Here is a 19,733-nt window from a genome sequence, read left to right on the forward strand (position 1 = left end):
ATAAAAAGAACACAGCAAATCAAACAAAAGGAAATAAGCTGTGGAAAATTATCTCCGAGATATTTTTCTTTGTAAAATATTTTCATCTATTGAGACCGGTTTTGGATAGTGTTCATTTTTACCATATAAACTGCGGTGTTAAACAAAAACACTAAACGCCCTCTAACTTGAATCACTTTACATTTACAAGAAGACATCACAAGAAGCAACAATACATCATTGAATGATACATCACAAAAAGAGGCTATTTATTTAGTGAAAAAAAGACATTACAATTCGTATTATGGATAATAAATAATTATCAGTACTTCATTTTATTTTAAAAATAGCCCTATGTACAAAAATACAATTATGAAAGATGAATCTGATGTCTACATGCGCACATCCCGCGACTACGTTATTAGAATTGTCGATGTTTTTTCCTTCTATGAATAGTAAAACATTTCTCAACTGAACAACAGTTTTCGGAAAATTTACACTAAACTGCCTTAACAGTAGCGCATAGAACGCCAACTCTCGCCAGCAAAGTTGCACTCAATCTCGTTCGCAAAGCCACGATTTTTACCCACCAATAACATGCAAGTTAAATATTCGGTTTTGAACAGAGCTCTGCGGAAACAGCTCCGCTGAATGGAGAAAAGGCCCTGGAAACGAAATTGCATTTCCCGCACCACTTTTCACCAAACACATATGACGCTGCCACTCTAAACTGTCGGCAACAAACTACAATAAAAGTTCTCATTGCCACAATACCTAGGAAAAGCTTTGCAGTGTAACCCTAGACTCCCCCACTGTTATTTCCTTTACATTTTTCCAAGGTTTCATTTTAAATCTCAATACGTAGGTGTACCGTACAGGTAGTGTACATTCATTAAGGTCATTTTTCCAAGATCTTGACCTTTAACCCTTTCACTCCCATGATCTCATCAGTAATTCTCTTTACTGTCTGCTATATAATTATGATGATGTTACTTTAGAGAATTTGGTATTGGATCAGGATTATAGTCCTTAAATTGATATTTTTCCTCATTCCCATCACTTGCCTGATTGATATTGTATTGATATTGTAAGGAGAAATCCTGTCTTGGTCACTCATGGGAGTTAAAGGGTTAATGCCCAGCATCTCTTTGCCTTCTTCGAGTAAAATACCAAAAATAATTAACCCTTTCATTCCAGGGAACTGCTCAGCTATTCTCCATGTATTGTGGTAAGAAGGATTAAGTGTCACATCAAGATAAGTGGATAAGTTTTGCAACTCTTAGTAGCTCCTACTGGGTAATGTATCGATATTGTGAGGAGGAAATATATATTATCACTTCGGGACCGTTTAAGGATTGAAAAATAACAACAACAACAAAAACAATACCGAAAGAATTTTGTCAAATCCTCTACAATCGTCCTTCTATTTCCTGTTAAGGTAAAAAGCTGATAATCAATGAATAAAAATTTTCTTCTCCCAGCAACATAACGCGTGAAATGCAGGCAAACAGAATGATGATACTGGTTGCTACCTTAAGGCTAAGAGACATAAACACAATTTTTCTTAAAAACGAGTAAAACATGAACTCATTACTCGATTCCAACAATACTCAACTTGTAGAAATTGAGGAAATATATGTGGTTTCTCCAATTGATATGTTTTGTATAAAATATATGGCGAGAATAGGATTTTTTTTCAACTTCAAGTCATTTTGCATTTTGGTATATACTACCATATGTCCTGGAAATACCGTAAATTTCGTGAAATAATTTCATATTTATATCTTTCAATACCTAAAGAAATGTTTATATATTTTGAACACAAATTCAAATTTCATTAACCTGATGTTTTCAGCATCATTTTGATTCCTGTAAATTTAATTTACTTTCCACCGGGCTACCGCTTCGGTTTTGCTCTGTACAAGTTATTTCTTTTGGTTGCAACACTACAATTTTAAAACAAAACTAACCCTTCGGAGATTTCCACGTAAACCACACGATCAGACGGGGCGGACAAACGGGAGACTAGGGCGAACCACGTCTTTTGTTTCCCAGTTTGCCTTTCAACCTTTCTTGCAGCCGCGATAAAAATTTAAATTAGCTTTCATCCTGTCCTCTCCTTAGTTAATGATAATTCAGCACTCTATTAACAAATATCTGAGTCCTTTCTTAAGAGGTCATCACTCGTCTATCTACACCATTTTTTAAAACAATGTACAAATATTTAATTTTCTTCTACCGCTTCTTTTCAGTCTTCTCAGTTGAGTAGATCGAGATAAAAGAATCCGTGCTGCCAGCGGCCAGATGGACCTGAAATCATCAACAGAATCAATCGTAACCCTTTAACCTCTATGAGTGATTAGCATAAAACTTTTCCTTACAAAATCACCCCTATGTCAAACTCTGAGACCATGAGAAGAAAAGAAATGTTCACCAAAAATAAAGAGGCTTTTGATTGTTAAACAAATTCTCCTTGTCAGCACCAGAGGAAATATATAAGAAACACTATGGAGGATATGCATCTTTGTTGTTCAATAAAGGGTTACGCACAATCATCGCTAAGGTCTGTCACGCAACCTTCTAAACTAAACATTCAGTTTTCACTCACTCTGTGCGGATGGAATTCAAGACAGCTGATAGGACCAATCCGCTGACCCATAAAACCGTCGTGATATCTTATAGTACTCAGGTTCCCTCCGTCCAGGTTGTATACCTTGATCATTTGACTTGCAGAGCCACTGGAAAAAATAATAACATATCTTTTACCATTATAAAACAATGGGCCAGTGTTTTCATGGCGTGTTCTCACAAGAGTTTAATATTTAAGTCTGACATGTTGACTCAGAGATGCGCTTGTGTCGTTGAGGAACAAGAATAGTTTTTGTAGCAGGAGGCAAATTGAAACAGGGAAGCCAGTCTGTCATAGGCTACCCAGTCTGAGGCAATTACCCACTCTATCCCCCTCATCCTCCCTCACCCCCCCCCCCAAAAGTCGAGCTTTCCATACTGATTCTCTTAGCGCAATCCTGCCTTAGTTTTAATATGAAGCCATTAACGGATGTTAAAAGTCATTGCTAATCTCTCCAAAGTCAAGAAAAGGCAGTTAGTGCAATACTAAGGAATATTTTAGTTGCCTCCTTACATTTTCCCCTAGTTCATCTTGCTATAAAAAAACAAGATGCACTACCCTTTGTCGACACTTTCACACAAATGTTGGACCAATGTTGGACCAATGTTGGACCCATGCTACTAATACTCACGTGGCGAACACTTTAGCTTGCTGGTGAACCTCGAACGCCGCCGCATTACCGATAGTTCTCAGGGTTCGCACTGATTCTGTGAAACGCGGATCCCAAAATTTGACGTCTCCAGCGACACTGTAAACAAGAAAAGAAAAAGATATTCCTTCCTAAGTTTTGAATTAGAATCAAAGGTACGCTCCTGCAATACTCACTTCCCGTTCTCATAGCATGGCCTCCAGCCTCGCTCGCAATCTTTGTTGAGCTTCGTCCGAGGGGAGGGAAGGGGAGGGGAGGGGAAGGGAGGGGAGGGGAAGGGAGGGGAGGGGAAGGGAGGGGAGGGAGGGTGCTGAGAGAAGAAAAGAAATGACGACTGAGGAGGAACTACATTTTAAATCTACTGTTTACCTTGCACTTATGATGTTCCCATCGCCACCTTTCTGTAAGAAAACACCAGTAACCCAGCCTAAATGCTCACGAAGCGCCATTACTCGGCTGCAAGACAAAGAATGATACTGTTATGACTGAGCGACCAAAGCACTCAAAAATAACATTTTAAGATTGACAACAACCACAACAACAAAAACAAAATGTGGAACAAGGTGAAATAAAAAATCTGTTTGCTTCTTTACTTAGCTAACAGCTGAGACGGTTTCTTGACCTGCATTACCTGTCTGTCTGGTAACGTATTTATAATGAAAGAAGAAACTTCGTGTTGATAGGGAGAAATTTTCTACCTGTCGCTAGGCGGCAATCTTCTATCAAATAGTCTGACGGACCCATCACCACAACCAGCTACTAGCAGCGATCTACCCACAGAATCACAAGCTAAACTCGTCACACAGCTGTCTGCACCGGTGGGAATGTCCTGAAATAAAGAAAACTTTTCTTAATTTCCCATTCAAGCTCTGCTGTTGACGGTTGTCAAACTATACTAATTGGTTGTTTACCTGAAAGGAAACTCACGTCAGTTCTCTAGAAGCTTTTATAACTTTACCTCTTTTTCTCTATTCTTTGTACTCAAGAGGTAACTTTCTAAACGAGAACCACGGCAATTTTTAAATGAAGAAGTAACACAAGGCATACGCAGGCATGCACACACATGAAACTGCTTTCTCGTATTCGCGTCATTGAAACACTCACCTGCATCCTCATCTCTCGATGAGTGTCCCAAACTCGAATGAACCTAACATCACCTGATGCTAACAGGGTGCCGGTCTGCTGTTCCCAGCCAACGACAAGACCAGAACCACTTCCTGCAACAGGAGCAGCATTCAAATCAACCAAAGAATTCCTTCGATTTTCACTTTTATGAAAGATCTACAATTTGGGTAGACGAAATGTTGCCCTCCCTCGGCCCAGTGAAAGAATCACAGCGGTCAAACGCAGGGCATGCGCAACGGGATCAATTTTGGCCGGCCGCGCGCAAATTTCTCGCGCAACCGCTATCACGGAAAAACAACATAACGTTTATGTAAATCTGTTAAATGTTACAATAGCAAGGAAAACGAAAACGAAAACTTGAGACTTCTCGTACGCAAAGATTATTTAATTACAGATTACCCGCTAATTTACCATTTCGTTTTGTATTTTATCAACAATTTTATATGGTTTTCAAACTCCGCGACTTACTCGCTTGTGTGGTTGTTTCTAAGACAACTTGCTATTCCTCTAACTGTGGTTGGTCTACGGAAAAATCGCGAGTCAGAGCCAAAAAAGACTCTTCTCAGAGGCTCACTTTTTATATCTTAACCAACTTCAGCAGTCACAAGGCGAAAACAACCCGATTCAACTTATTAACAAGCATAATCTCAATACTTTCACCATGATATCACACCAACTTTTTTTACAAACCTCGAGTGGACGGAAGCATCCCGGACAAAGCTTGCCATGCTGTCACCATTTCCAGACTTTTGTCGCCGTAATTTTCTCCCTCGATATTTCCCCATACTCGTACGGAGCCATCGTCTACAAAGTTGTTAACACAAAGAAACAAACAGTTAATTCAACTCCGTTTCAGTTAAGGGCAAGTGACCTTGGATCATTTTTCAGCAAAGTGACAACTCAGAACTCAGTCGGAATCGGTTCTGAGGAGGGGAGGATAAATTTAATCCTTACCGGTTCCTGTTAACAACAGCGTCAAGTCGTGTGCGTTGAGGAATTGCATGCTCGTGATGCGCGACACTTTAGGGTTGTTGTTGGGAATGTAGTTTACTTTCACTCCCTCCGCCCAATTCCAGATACTGCAAAATAACAAGAAAGGGAAACATTTTCAATTTTGGTCCCATGCAAATTATGGTTTTTCTCCTACATCTTTCCCAAACCACACTGAGCCACAGATGACTCCTTGGAATGGCTAAAAATGGTTTCGTGTTTTTTGTAAACAACAATCCGTCAATGGATCGAAGCCCCCACACTTTTTTCGTTTGTCTCGCTACAAATAGAATGAAAACAAATTCCTAACAATTTCGAACAATGTTGAACGTTCCTGACGTAAGGTTTCCATGGCAATACAACGGCCTCTTAGAAACTCCCTAAATTATAATTTTATGTGCCTGCAACTCAAAAACGAGTTAGGCGACCCCCTCATTCTATTAGTGAATTCTACTCAATATTTTCATTCATCTTTCTGCAAAGTTACAAATACTCTATTGATACAGTTCAGAGTCACCTCAACTTCACGTAAATATTACTGAAAACATCTTGAGAAGAACTGACTTTTACTTCTACCTCTGAGGGGAATTTAGTTTCTTAGCCTGTACCTCTCCTGCCTAGGAGAAAACATCGTGCCGATAGTAAACTGACATACGTACCTCACCCCACCCCTATCAGCAACAGCTAGGTGTGGTTCATACGGGTGAAATCTCAACACCCCTGGCGCACTCACATTCTTATTAACAAATATCTGATCATCAATTTTTCCTGAAGCTGAAAGAACGAAGGACGGTTAACAACAAAATTCTCCAAATTATGTTAACACACAAAGTATGGCAAAACCAAAGAGGTCTCGAATCACTTTTGACGCTCAATTTGAAGTTGCGCTGGTATGCATATTACCTGTTTTAGCTTGTTGTTTAGCCGCCTCCCACCGTACTTTTGAGTTTCTTTCAAATCTCCACTCTCTTTCGAAGTGCAGGTGACTTTGAGGATCATGTTCCTCTGGTACCTACAACAAAAACATACTCATCAACTGCATTTTTAAGACGATTCGTTAATTTATTTGCGGCGTCAAATCCTTGCCCTCATGACAGCCTTACAGTACAACTCGGCAAGCCTTGAAATGGAATCCCCAAGGCAGAACGAAAAGAGGACGCCCAAAAAACACCTAGCGGCAACATGTTTAGGCTGAGATGAAGAATCGGGGCTGGCCACACCTGGACCACACTCGAAAGTTCAGGAAAGGTAGAAGTAGAGAAGGGAGACCCTTAATGGCCTTTGCTCTACAAGGCAGCTTCACATTTGTCTGAGCTGGATTACCTTGGTAACAGATTGAGCAAAGTAGCTGGCACACCAGTCAGCAAAGTTAGTGGTGACCATTGGAGGTTTGGAGGAACCTGCTTCTTCGTCGGATTCTTGGTCGTTATCTTCACCTGCGCTACTTGGCTGTTTCGAATGCTGTAAAAAAATCAAAAATGATAAAAATTAGATCAAAATATTGCCGGTTGAAAGGCTACCCGGAGGGGCAACATGGAAGGTTAAGCACCTTGAAAACATGAAGCCGACATTTTCAAGTTCATCATTTCCCATTCTGATTAATCTTCTCCACCTCTCCAATGACATTTACATAAAGCAAGAAGGAAGGACGACATTCATCAGCCCAAACCAAATCTACGCATGGGAAACAGAACTTTTAGATACCAAGGACCGTCTTTTTAAAATTCTTTGCCTTATGCCTCTAAGCAAGCTGAGTCCTTCCAGACTTTAAAGCATCGATTTAAAATCTATAAGTTTTAAAACTTCCATTTTAAATTTTATCACCTATAGGACTGCATGCGAATATTTTATTGTACCTTATATAATTTTAGGAATATATTAGTTACATGGATTTAGTAATTTTCATTGTAAGACAGTATTATTAGTTTCAACTTCAAGGCCCCTCTGGATACCAGCCTTGTCGCTGAACGAGCTTCCCTAAATAAATAAAGTTTATCACATCACATCACTTTAAGTACCTTGAGTAGAGTATTTATGACCTCTTGAGTTTTTTTTCAAGGATTCAGTTGCACATGAACAGAAGATCGAAATTAACTATCGTCGCATAAACTGATAATCTTCCTGAACATCAAATCGATGCCGGGACCAAGTCATACAAGCAACAAGGTAATCGTAATTAAATACTTAAGACACACATAACCCACCTCAGGACCTTTGTCGAACATTTTCCGTTTGGTATGGAACTCGTACGAGTGAGGAAATGCTGCCCCAAGGGGACTGGGGTTAGAGCCTTTGGACTGGTTAGGATCCATTTTCATTATACGAGGCGTTTCATTGGAGTTGCTATGAGGGGGAGGAGACATACACGGGCTAGATTAACAAAAAGGAACAAACAAGTTAAAAACTGAACGCTAAAAACTTTTAGATCTAAAGTAGCCGATCTCAATAAATATGAATGCTTCTAATTGATTGTTTCAGAGAATACGCTGGTTTAGAGCAATTTTCAACTGTGTCAAAAGTTATCTGGGATTGCTTTGCTTTTGCATCACTTCGCTCTGTGATTGGTCCAGTAAATTCGCGTCTCTCACTCTACCAATTAGATGCAAAACTAAAACAACTCATGACTTGGTAGTCGCATTTTCCCGCTCTTTTGGTAGTTTGACTTTGGTTGTTTTTACTTTGACTTTTCATTGGCACTGAAAGGTATCTCCCTTTTTTCTGATTACTTTGGTTTCAGTTTTACGACACAGTCGACATGCGCGACCTTTCTAACCAATCAAAAGTAAGACTACAGCCAATCGTCACGTGATCACTCTCAATTTCCCGCGCTACCACAGTCTACTTACTGCAAATGTTCATCGGCTCCTTGTGGTACTTTCCTTGTTATCTCATTGGCCGTTGTAAAAATACTGCTTTTGGGTTTATGCCATATAACCGAAAAACGTAAAAAGTTTAACGCCCAGTAAAGATTGTTTAATTTCACTCACTCTGACCCCGCGTGGTACGGAAATCTCCCGGGTGATGACGGGGCAGAAGTAGAAAGGCTGGATGACGGCGTCTGTGCGATCCTTTTGGGGCAAGCAGCAATGGTGGCCTACGTAACAGAAAAAGCTTTCATTTACCTCAAGAAGGTTGATAGGAAAATATGAATAACAAATATAAAGAATCAGCAGAGAGAGCAGTTCCAGCGAGCAGGAAGTTTAACACCCGGAAATACTTTTTCAATGCAATATTAACACTGACATCGACACAGATTTCGAAATTAATGCTTGTAATACAAACCAACCTTCAAAGTTATGCTATTTACGATCTTTTTGGCAAGATCTGCAACACCCACAAATGGATCAACTGACAGATTGAGCAGAGCCTGCAGAATCAAACAATTTCATCAGTTTTTCTCTGAACCCAAAGAGTCATCAGCGATTCTGGAAAAGAAACTAATAGAGTAACAAAACCGAATTCATGCAAAACGTCATGTTGAGCATTAAAAAACTGCCAAAATTTAATTGATCGCTTTACGTGAGAGCTTCCAGCCTGCATCAGAAACTTTAAAAATTTGGTCACATCTTGTTTTAACCCTTAAACTCCCAGAAGTGATTAACATTTAACTTCTCCCTACAATATTCATACATTACCCAGCAAACAGGTAATGAGAATACTCAAACTTATCAGGTAGAAGTTGTCATCATGATCTAACACCAAATTCTTGTCACCAGTTTACAAGGAAATGTGTCACAGCAGGAGGGGGGAATTTATCTTAGGAGTAAAAGGGTTAACTTAAGCAAGCATTCACCATCCACTGACACATCAAAGATCGAGTTACTTTTGAGCTTATTGAACCCTTCAAAAGTTACACTTGCTTTCAATTCGTTGGCCTGCCGTGAGACGGTTGAAGGAATATTAAACATAATTTGCTTTCGTTAGGCATAATTATCTAGTAACAGATAATTACAATTAACCAAATACTTACCTTCCATACGTTAGCATAAACATTAGACTGAAAGCTTGAAGACAGTGAATTTTGTGAGCCTGTCCGCCGCAGATCTTTCATGCCAGGAAGAAAATCATTGCTACCAGAACTGCCACTACTACTACTGTAAGTCATTAGTGACGATGACATATGCTGGCCTGTAAAACACAAAATTGTAACCACGTTTTAGAGTTAAGACATACTGGGCCGATAATTTAAACGAGGTCTAACCCAAACCTACGACTCGGTTTTGTTACACAACGGTTAAACTTTGTTCAAGTAACAGGTTACTCCAAACTTTGTTCAAGTAATCATACCATTATGTTTTCTATTCTATAGATGAAACAAATAAATGAGACACCTACCCTCTCCTTCCCTCATTAAATAAAGTTACACGTCAGCGATAATTAAGCAACATTAACGTTTTTCGTGGGGGTGGGGTGGGGGGGAGGTTACCAATTAGATAGCAGAAGATGAATATTGCAGCAATGATCTAAGCCGTCTTTACAATTTAGTGTGACATTTTTCTATTCCTCAACAGGTTACTCCTTCCTGAAACATTTTTCGTCACCTCTGACGTAACAAACCACTTTCTAGAATGCGAAATGGCAGTCATTATTAGCGTTACACCAACGTTTCTTTGCCCGCGGAATTGGCGACCATACCGCTAACAAGGAGCCAAAATGATCCTGGACTCGTGATTGGCAGAAAGCAAGAGGCCTCGAGTAAAACGAGTCTGCGAGAGGTCCACAAGGTGTCCAGCGCCTTTTTATTAGTGCCACACCCCCGCCAAACCTCTCCCCGACTCGTCTCAAATCTTCCCGGGCAGAAAAAAAAGAGCGCCCTGCGGTGCTAATTATGAGGGCCTTCTCGCAAGCAAACCGCTATACTCCTTTAACAACACAGCCCTCTGTAAGAAATGAAAAGTCCTAGTGAGATACAAGTTTGAAAATTCCTCACCACTAACAACAGGAGGATTAGCAGCGAAAGTATTGAGATTCGACGTTGAAAAGCTGGAGCGTATTCCTTTGGTGTTCTTGACTCCACTGCTGGGGCTCATGTGCGTAATGGGCTCCAATCCTGAAGAAGGGCCAGAGCCGACCACAATCCAGCCACTGGGTGTAATTGCCGCTGCTGGGGGTGCATTCTCCCTTTGACGGTCTTCTTCTAAGAATTGCAGAGCCACCACGCCAAAGTTGGTTTCAAACTGCAGCACCAGTCCGTGAAGAGCGACGACTAGTTCCTGAAATAACCAAAGCAACCCTTAGTTTAGAACAATTTTCGATTGACTGTCGCAAGTAATGAGATTGCATTGGTTTTGCTGTATTTCACTCTGTGATTGGATAAGAACATTCATTCAACCAATCAGAAGCAAAACTAACACCAATCACAACTTGGTCACCCGCGTTTTCCCGCGCTTTAGGCAGTTTGGTCGTTTTCACTTTGAGTTCTCATTGACTCTAAAAGGTATTTTCCTTTCTTCCGATCGGTTGTCGTGATTAATTTGGTTTTGGTTTTACTACATTAAATCGAAAAGCACTCTAAAACCAATTACCTAATGATTCCCTTCAAGAGAGATCCACAGGGTTTTCGTAAAGAAGTTTAGTAGCGAGAAAATAGACGAGATACCTTTCTAACGAGCGGACTTCCATCCAAGGACTGTTGGGTCAGAGTCATGGCCACTCCAAAGTCAATCTGATTAGCTTGGTCAGATCTGTCCCCACTGTTGGCTACAAATCGTCCCAAGGCAAACACCGCTGCAGCGCGTACCTTGATGAAAATAATCCTCTAATTAAGTAAAGGAGCGCTTACAAGATGTTTTGAGTCTGTTTTTACTACATGCAAGATAAGTTTCAATTTGAAAAGGCAGAGATATCGGTTCAGTAACAAATAAATGAAAGTAAAAAAATGAAGTATAAGGAACTCAGAAGGCTCTGGAAGGAGAAGATGATAATAGTTTGCAAAAGTTGTGCTTGAAGACTTTACGTTTTAATTTGGAGGGTTAAAAATCGTGACCTTCATGTAGCGTCTCGAAGATCGTATCATGTCAAGTACTCGTGGGATTTTGACACCTTTACCAATGTTGTGAAAAATTTTTTTCAGATCTGGTTGAAAAGAAATAGCATGAAAAACTGCATCATAAACAAACAAAAAAACCGTTGAACTTGTTCTTTTGGTTTGAGTGGTTTGAGATGCCCTAAAGGCTTACGTTTAATTTGTAGGTTATCGAAATGTATGTTGATTCTTTTCAACCAATTGATAAAAGTATCTAGTGGCTACGTTGGTCAAAATGAGTATCTTCTAGACTTCACCAGGCCTCTTACCTCTGGAAGAGGATCAGAAAGAAGGCAGTACAGTTTGTCTGGGGCACTGTCCCTTACTGCACACCACCTGGCAGCTTCATAATGGTACCACACCCGACCAAGACAGATAGCAAGCCACTGTCGCAATAGAGGGTGGGGATCAGTCAGCTGCTCCAGACAGATGGCAATTAAATTGCCTTGAACACAGGCTTCCTAAGGACAGGAAAACAAACACAACCTTTAACAATGATGCTGATATGGGACTAACGCTTGAAACCTGAGCTTTGGTAACTCTATACTGTGGCCAGTTTACATTATCAACTCAGTTGATGAAACCAAATTATCTTGTAATAATAATAATTAATAATAATGATGATGATAATCTTTATTGTCTGCAACACGCATTTTACATGCGCATATGATCAAATGCACAATAAAATAAATAGAATAAAATAAATAAAATATAAACGTAAGATAAAAATGTAAATCCTCGGCCTTATATCAAAATATACAAAACAATAAACCAACATAAATAATACAGACCAAAATTTAAAAACTTGAATAAAAACTAAAACTATATATATAACTAAATATAAAACTATATAACTAAATACTAAATATCACTTATGACATGCCACATTGAAATAGTATGTCTTCAATAGAGAATTAAATTTAATTAATGATTAAATAAGTAATAATTCCTATGATGCAGCACTGCAGTTTATTTAGAAACTTACCCACCCCCTCCTCCCTTTTTACATAAACAAAACTCTGTCCTTAAAAACAGTCCCAATGAATAACAGTGCTACAGTTTTTGTTCTAGGGGAGGGGGAGGAGGAGGAGGAGGGGGAGGAGGAGGACAGAGAGGAAGGGAGTTAAAAGAACTGGATCAATATCAGTATCTAGGCAACTGCCCACCTACCCCTCCCCTAACCCAACAACAGTCTATTGAAAACAAGTTAGGATTAATGTTGGGTTAGGGGAGGGGAGGGGAGGGGAGGGGAGGGGTAGGTGGGCAGTTGCCCAGATACTGATATTGATCCAAAGAGCTTTTATAATGAGCAACCTTTTAGAAGTAAAGTTCCCACATATGCCACCAAGGAACAAATATTTGACATGGTTTGATGCTTCTCTGGTTTACAGATTTAAACCAGAGTAGCATCAAACTATGTCTGATTGTCCACCTGGTTGCCATGTGAACTTTAGTATATTGAACAAATATTTATTTTCTTTTACACACCTGGCCAACTGGATATTCATTCACAATCACTGACAGAACAAATGCTGCCATTGTTCGATCCTCTGCCTGAAACAGGAAAAAAAAAAAAAACACAATTTTTACAATGTATGCTAACTAAGAGACTTTTAAATAACCTGATGTAACAAAAGAATTTGGCTTACCCGCATGTACCCATCAGCTAGCACAGATAAAAAGTATTTGTGTCCATTGTCTTTGACTAGATCAGCTTGACAAGACTGTAAAATAAGTTCCAAAAATTATGCAAAGCAGGCTATTCATTTACAATCTTCTTTTACATGGTGCATTATTGTACTTTCAATTTGTATGATATAAAAAGATTTCTCACAAGTCATGAACAATGCACTGCAATAGGGGATTTCTTAATTGTGACATTTGGTATGTAAACTCCTTTATCAGAGCAAAGTGCTCTCCATGTCTCTATTAAGTCCAGTCATTTCCTAAAGTGTTGACAAAAAGTAACACAAGCAAATTTGACAAATTTACTAGTTTTTCAGGGCATCTTCAGGACTATGCTTAATGTCTATTGTTTATGAGTGATGAAGTTTTAAAGAGTTGTTTGCTTTCAGAAGTATTTATACTCTTGTAAATAAAACAAGAAAGATGGTAAGTTTTGAGCTTGGTAAAGATGAAGAGAAATATGTTTTTTTGTCTTGTCACAAGCACAGGACAAAAAACTCCTCAGACCTTCAGATTTTGCACTCCACTGCTATACCACAGAGACTATGGTAGGCAAGGCCCATTAGGAAGATTATATACATGACATGCATCCTGCATACCGCTAGGATCAGAAATGTCATTAGTGTCATGTTTTGTAAGAAGATAGGTGTTATCACAAAATGTCAAAAATAAAACAGTGCAATCATGTCCATACACCCATACATCTAATCTAAAAATCTATTTTAAATTTTTGTTCAGCCAACCCACATTATATTTACATGTAGAAACAGATTCTTGTGGCCCTATGGCAGCTACTGTACAACTGTATAGCCTGTCCAATCAGAATTGAGAATCAAGTCCATTGAAGTCACATGGAAAAGGAAAAAATTTAATGATAATCTCAAGGTGGACATACACTATCAACTGCTAAAATCTTTGCCCAGATGAACACTAACAAAGGCCTCAACTCTCTTGCTGAACTCTGGAGAAGCTTAAGCACATAAGGAAAGATGCCAACTGAAAGTGCCTGAAAAAGAAAAACAAAAAGAAATATATTTGGGACCTTTAGGCTGACAAAAGTCAAACAAAATTGTGGGTAAAGCATATGTAGGAGGCAGGTGCTGAAATAGTTTGGCAATCACTCTGTTGGACTCTGCTGACTACTGCACTCTTAAGTACTTTAGCTAAGAAGCTAATCCACGTAATAAGAAGCTCGAGATTGACTGCACAGCCTTATAACAAATACTATCTACTTTTCAACAGCAGGTGTCCACTTATTCAATGAAAACCCTTAAAACTCACAAGATTTACAGCCCAAGGCCCCAAATCCAAGAATCTCCCCAGTAGATCAAGAGCTCGCAATCTATGCACTTGACTCAGTAGCACTTGTAGAACAATTGGCAGCTGTTCAGGGGGGTCCCTGTCTTCTGCACCCATAGCTAGCCACACCTGGAATGCAGTCAATTGCTCTGTGAAGAATGTACTATGCTGGAAGAGGAAATAGGGAAGATGTCCATTAGTAGATAGCAGGTGGGCTTAAAGACACCACACTTGACTACAGATCAAAGGGGTGTTGGTTCAACCCCTGGCCAGGGCACTGCATTGGGTCACCGTATTGTGTTGGGATCACTGTGCTACATTCTTCGAGCTCTGCCTTAGAACATAACATTCATCTGGTAAAAAGAAAAGCACATACCTTAAAATTCCCTAGGTTTTCAATCACATTTGGTAATTGGGACAAACAAATGTCAACTGCTAAATCCCAAGCTTGCCTAATAAATACAATCAATCGTTAAATTCACCAACAGATTTCCACCATAAATCAGACATAATGTTCACATTGCCAAAATCATCAAAAGAAATATGTTAAACTCAGTGATGCTACCCACCAAAACATCTCATAAAATATGTTTACTTACCACATTCGATGCATGTATGTTGGGGGAAGTCTGGGACTAGACACAGGTGTACAGTTGTATGACCTCATCACTCTCTCTGCTAAAAGGAAGTTCCTGAACAGGCTTGCTACCAACAGATCCTGCCTAAATAGCTTGTGAAAGAGCTCTAAAGGATTTAAGTGCCAGTACATTACTAACAGTTGTTTTTTTTTCAAGAGAAATCTTAGACAATAGGATATTCTAAGGTCAATAAGCAAAATCCGGAAAGGTATAAAGCTATATAATACCAACTCCCAAGGAGTCAACAGAACCCCACCCAAATTATGTTTATACCACGATCCATTTTAATTTCTTGGTAAATAAATGAAGGAAAACTGTTGGCTTTTGCAACAATATTGATGCCTCTGTTACTTACCTCTTGGTAAGGTATTCCATGCAATGGTATCAGTAACTGCGGTGAAAATCCAATTCAGTTCTCCTAGGGGTGTTCTTCTGTCATTTAGGCGACCTGGAATCCTATGCATAATGTACAAAAGCAACAATATAGTTGCACAAGTATATATTCAGTTTAAATCAAAGTTTTTGCTGCGAAGTAAAGTTGGTTTCTGTAAACTAGCCACAAAGACTTTTCTCTCTCTCTCTCTCTCTCTCTCTCTCTCTCTCTCTCTCCACAGGACCAAAGCCAGCATTTCTAAGGGTGAGGGGGCTAGGACAAATCGCGCCCACTCAGGCTGCTGATAGCATCCCACGATTTGCTCATCTTGCTCACCCTACAGAGGGAAACAGCCTACAACACTGAAATATAAATTGGGATAACCATCTTACTTTTCGATCAAGTCAAGGGTGATACCAGGAACCAGCTTGCTGCTTTTTTGACTACAAAACCTAAAAAAAAAAAACAATCCCATTAGAACTGCTTCATAATATGATGCAGCCAAAAAATAAGTAAGCATGGTGGGCATGGTTTGCCCGAGACTCAGAGTTATCAACTCACCATCGCAGTGCCACTTTAATGGGTGTACTCAGACAAGAAGTGAACAGATCAGCAGGAAGCTCTGGGTTCATTGGCAGTAGCTGGTTTGCATCACATGCTGCCAATTGGATGCAGTTTCTAACCACATGTTGGACAGGGATGGGGGTACCCTGACCCAAGCAGCGCTAAAAACATTTCATCAAATTCAACATTATTATAAGCACAAAATTAAATTTACAAGTCAAAAATCATTTGGTTACAAATCCCTCAAAATTCACATGGTGGGAAAACTGTCAATACCCTCAATTTGCTACATGGCTGATTTCATGAGATAAAACATGGCTTTGATCCACTTAATTCCTGTACATATAGCAGTGTGCACAATTCAAATCTCAAGAACTCTTTACTGTCATTCAAAAATTCTTTCTTTTTCCATGAATTTCACCAAATCAACCGCAACGATTTCTCTGGAGCAATGTTAACAGGACTACACATGTCACAAAATCCCAAAATAAAATTTGGCAACTTTATTAATGAATTACAACACAAGAGACTTCACTTTCCCACAACACACAATTGTCAATAACCTCCTGTTCCTGCTCACGCTGGGCAGCAAACTGAATAAATGACTGCACTATAAGTCCAGCATTGTTACAATCATAGACAAAGATTGAAGGACTTCCCATCCATGTCTGTAGGTCATACACTGACAATGGAATATATTGAGTGTAGCTCTGAAGGGAAAAAAAAAAAAAAAAAAAGATTATCACAAAAAGGATTACAAGGGCATGAGTACATAATGAAATTTACCAGCCACCAATAATTAAAAGCATTTTTAAGCTCAAAAATAGACCAACTTACTTTGTTAAAGACCCAAATCTCCCCATTTGCTGTTGCTCTTGGAACACCATGTCCATTGTAATGGAAAAGCACTCTCTCCTCCTGTTATTTCAAAAGAAATTTGAATCATTCTCAGACAATGCAGAAACTATCGAAACCCATCCCAAAGAGTTCTTCTGACCCTTTTAGATCACAACAACAACCTCTACCTGATTAGTTTGAGTATTCTCATTACCTGTTTGCTGGATAATGTACAGATATTATATGGAGAATTAACATGTTTGTAGCTGCTGGGAGTTAGAGAGTTAATGTAAGATGTGACCAAATTTTTAATGTTTCGATACAGGCTGGAAGCTCTCAACTTCTTCTTGACTTTCACATTAAGCAATAAATAAAAGATTGAAGTTACATGATTACAATTTTTGAGAGTTAAAAGGTGATCCTATCTTGTTGCCTTATTAGAAAGAGATTGGAAAAAAACTAACTGATGATTAGCTGATGACAAAATAAGGGAGCAGATCAAAATAGATTTAGGCTGAGGTATTAACAAGGGAATCACTTAACTGGCCACAAAAAGAGAGTAGCAGGTACTTCCAGTAAGTGAGCTACATCATTAATTATTACTAACTAATATCATGTTCACTTGTTCAAAACAAAACTGCATTAAAACTATCAGATTACTCTGAATTTCAAAAGGATGGCAACACCAGGTAATTAATAACAATATCTTACTACTTAAAAAAGAGTACCTTTGCATTTCGTCGTAATGAGGAACACAATTTCTTTACTTCTTCAACAGTGGGATCAAGACTCTGCTTGTAACGAGCCTGAAAGGAAAATGTTATTTCTTAGTCAGTCTCTTCTGTTTCAAACTGACTTGATATCACTAATAGTCCATTTTAAACCAAATTTTTAATGGACCAGTCAAAAAGGGCTCTAAGCATATATCAGACATTAGCCCTTACACTCTCAAGATCTCATAAATAACTCTCCTTATTGTCTGCCATATAATACCCCTGATGAATAGTTTGGAGAATTTAGTATTGGATCACTAATAATCTCCTTATTGATATTTTTCATCATTCTAATTACTGTCTTCTTGATTTTCTACTGATAATGTAAGGAGAAATTCTCTCTTGGTCACTCTTCAGAGTTAAATAGTTATGTCAAAAACTTCATCTTACTCTTGGCTGCCAACGTTCATATTGTTCCTGCAATTTGTTTCCAACAATTTCCAAAGCCTTCTGCGGACTCATAGATGAAGGATCTGTAAAATACAGAGATATCTCTCCATGACAATTACATACCATTAAAACATTCTCTATCTACCAGATTGGTAATTCTCTATTTTAATGTCATAAATTAGGTACATTATGTTTATTATTTTTTGCAATTGACTTACCAATGTTGCATGCCACAACAAGTAGTAGCCTGCTAAAAATCTGAGCTATTCTATTACTAGCAGAAGGAAAAAGTGTCTAAATCCACTAGGAACAATACCCAATACTATAAGAACATTACAATAAAATCAGCACTGAGTTCTTACAGTTAAGGACATTAGTTCATTAAGATTTAGAAGCAGTTTTGTGCCAGTACTTAGAGGAAAGAGACTGATGATACAGCCATCATAAACAGTTTGCACGTTCAAACAAATTTACCAGGCACTGCATCTGATACAATTAAAACATGTGTGGGCATGTTTCATGACATCCTAAGCTTGCATAGGATTTCATCAGAATTGTAGTTTATTGGATACTGTGCACATTCAGCTTCCTGTCACTTATAAATAACAAGGGGACAATAATCTTCTTTTAAAAATAACCTGGAGGTATATTTTGTATCCAACAACATCAATAGTGTGCTGAGAAAGTCGGGTTGTATATAAATATTTGGGGTGTAGGCGATTGCAGAGCTACCTGACTCTTGATAATTGCTTCTACTACAAGAACGAAGATCATACATTCAGAATACTTATTGTAAAAACATAAAAATCGGCTGATTGGGGGCACTATACTTCACTCGAACTGTATCAAGTATGATTCGCGAACCCGCCATATTTACAGATGCTCAAAGACGAATTGATGGGGACGGTTGCCAACAAGGCAATCATCACCGAGTTATTTAATTGGATGAATCTTGCGCAATTACTCAATGTGCGCAAAGTTCAATTTTTTTTTTTTAGTAACGCAGTTGTTTTTCTGATTTCCTTAGTATTAATTTGTGCAAAATTTCATTTACTAGGCAACCAATTGTGATGAATGAGCATGGAAATGTATTAAGTTATGTACACATACTGAACAAGTTTGACCGGTAAAGGTGGGTTTTGATAATAACAAGCCGGAAATTAATGGCGCCCTCATAACAAGTAAAACAAAAATGAGAGGAATGTTTTAAAGAATTAAAAATTTTCCCAACCGATCCAGCACTCCATTCTTGCACAAGGTGAGGTTTTTACGACATCTGGTGGATCGACCCCAATGTTTAGGCATAACACTAGTGCTACACTGACGGTCTTCATCTGAAACAAAGCGAAATCGATAACTCAGCGTTAGGAAAAGGCATCACGAAACACGACAAACAAGAGAAGGAGTACTCCGTGACTGGATCACTTACTCGCTCCTTCATACGCCACGTTTGAGCTAAAGATCTGGAACCTTCGATCTGTTCTCTGTGGCGCTTCTTCATAAAACATAGTGGTAGTTGCCAATCTACTATTTCGTCTTCGTCCTCCTCACTAAAGGAATCGTAGTTCACAAAGTCATCAGCTGACATCCTGGAAGCCTTCAGTCACTCATAGACACAATTCAAGGCTCCAAAAACACAATCACATCCATCTTGAACGGCTTCTCCTCTTGCCAATTCCCAGAAATTACTAAAAGGAACCACAACGTGTTCACCGGTGCTATCACAAACTGCGCATGCTTGTGTTTATGTTTACATCGCGATATAAAAACTGCGGG

The 19,733-nt window shown here is 38.9% G+C and overlaps 1 protein-coding gene across 2 annotated transcripts; it reads right to left on the reverse strand.

Moving 5' to 3' along the window:
• Positions 1–224: 224 nt before the first annotated feature.
• On the reverse strand, positions 225–19,697 carry LOC113667746 (regulatory-associated protein of mTOR). 2 transcript variants are annotated; one of them, XM_089185022.1, is made up of 33 exons: positions 19,387–19,697; positions 19,189–19,291; positions 17,958–18,040; positions 17,523–17,600; positions 16,795–16,875; positions 16,521–16,667; positions 15,955–16,118; positions 15,786–15,845; positions 15,376–15,476; positions 14,982–15,126; positions 14,759–14,834; positions 14,365–14,550; positions 13,979–14,089; positions 13,047–13,121; positions 12,886–12,951; positions 11,667–11,858; positions 10,972–11,112; positions 10,303–10,585; positions 9,343–9,500; positions 8,659–8,739; positions 8,360–8,466; positions 7,577–7,715; positions 6,696–6,833; positions 6,276–6,384; positions 6,032–6,146; positions 5,337–5,461; positions 5,073–5,186; positions 4,362–4,474; positions 3,956–4,086; positions 3,627–3,713; positions 3,240–3,356; positions 2,588–2,717; positions 225–2,289 (listed from the first exon to the last, which is right to left on the reverse strand). In XM_089185022.1, exons 1-33 carry the CDS (start codon positions 19,543–19,545, stop codon positions 2,215–2,217), a joined length of 3,990 nt encoding a protein of 1,329 aa, XP_089041148.1. In that variant the 5' UTR covers positions 19,546–19,697; the 3' UTR covers positions 225–2,214. The 2 variants fall into 2 exon arrangements, with proteins under 2 accessions (XP_089041148.1, XP_027039404.2); XM_027183603.2 differs by having other exon boundaries at positions 7,577–7,742.
• Positions 19,698–19,733: the final 36 nt, after the last annotated feature.

Source organism: Pocillopora damicornis, chromosome 10, assembly GCF_964200805.1.
Source record: "Pocillopora damicornis chromosome 10, jaPocDami1.2, whole genome shotgun sequence".
NCBI classification, from domain to species: Eukaryota; Metazoa; Cnidaria; class Anthozoa; order Scleractinia; family Pocilloporidae; genus Pocillopora; species Pocillopora damicornis.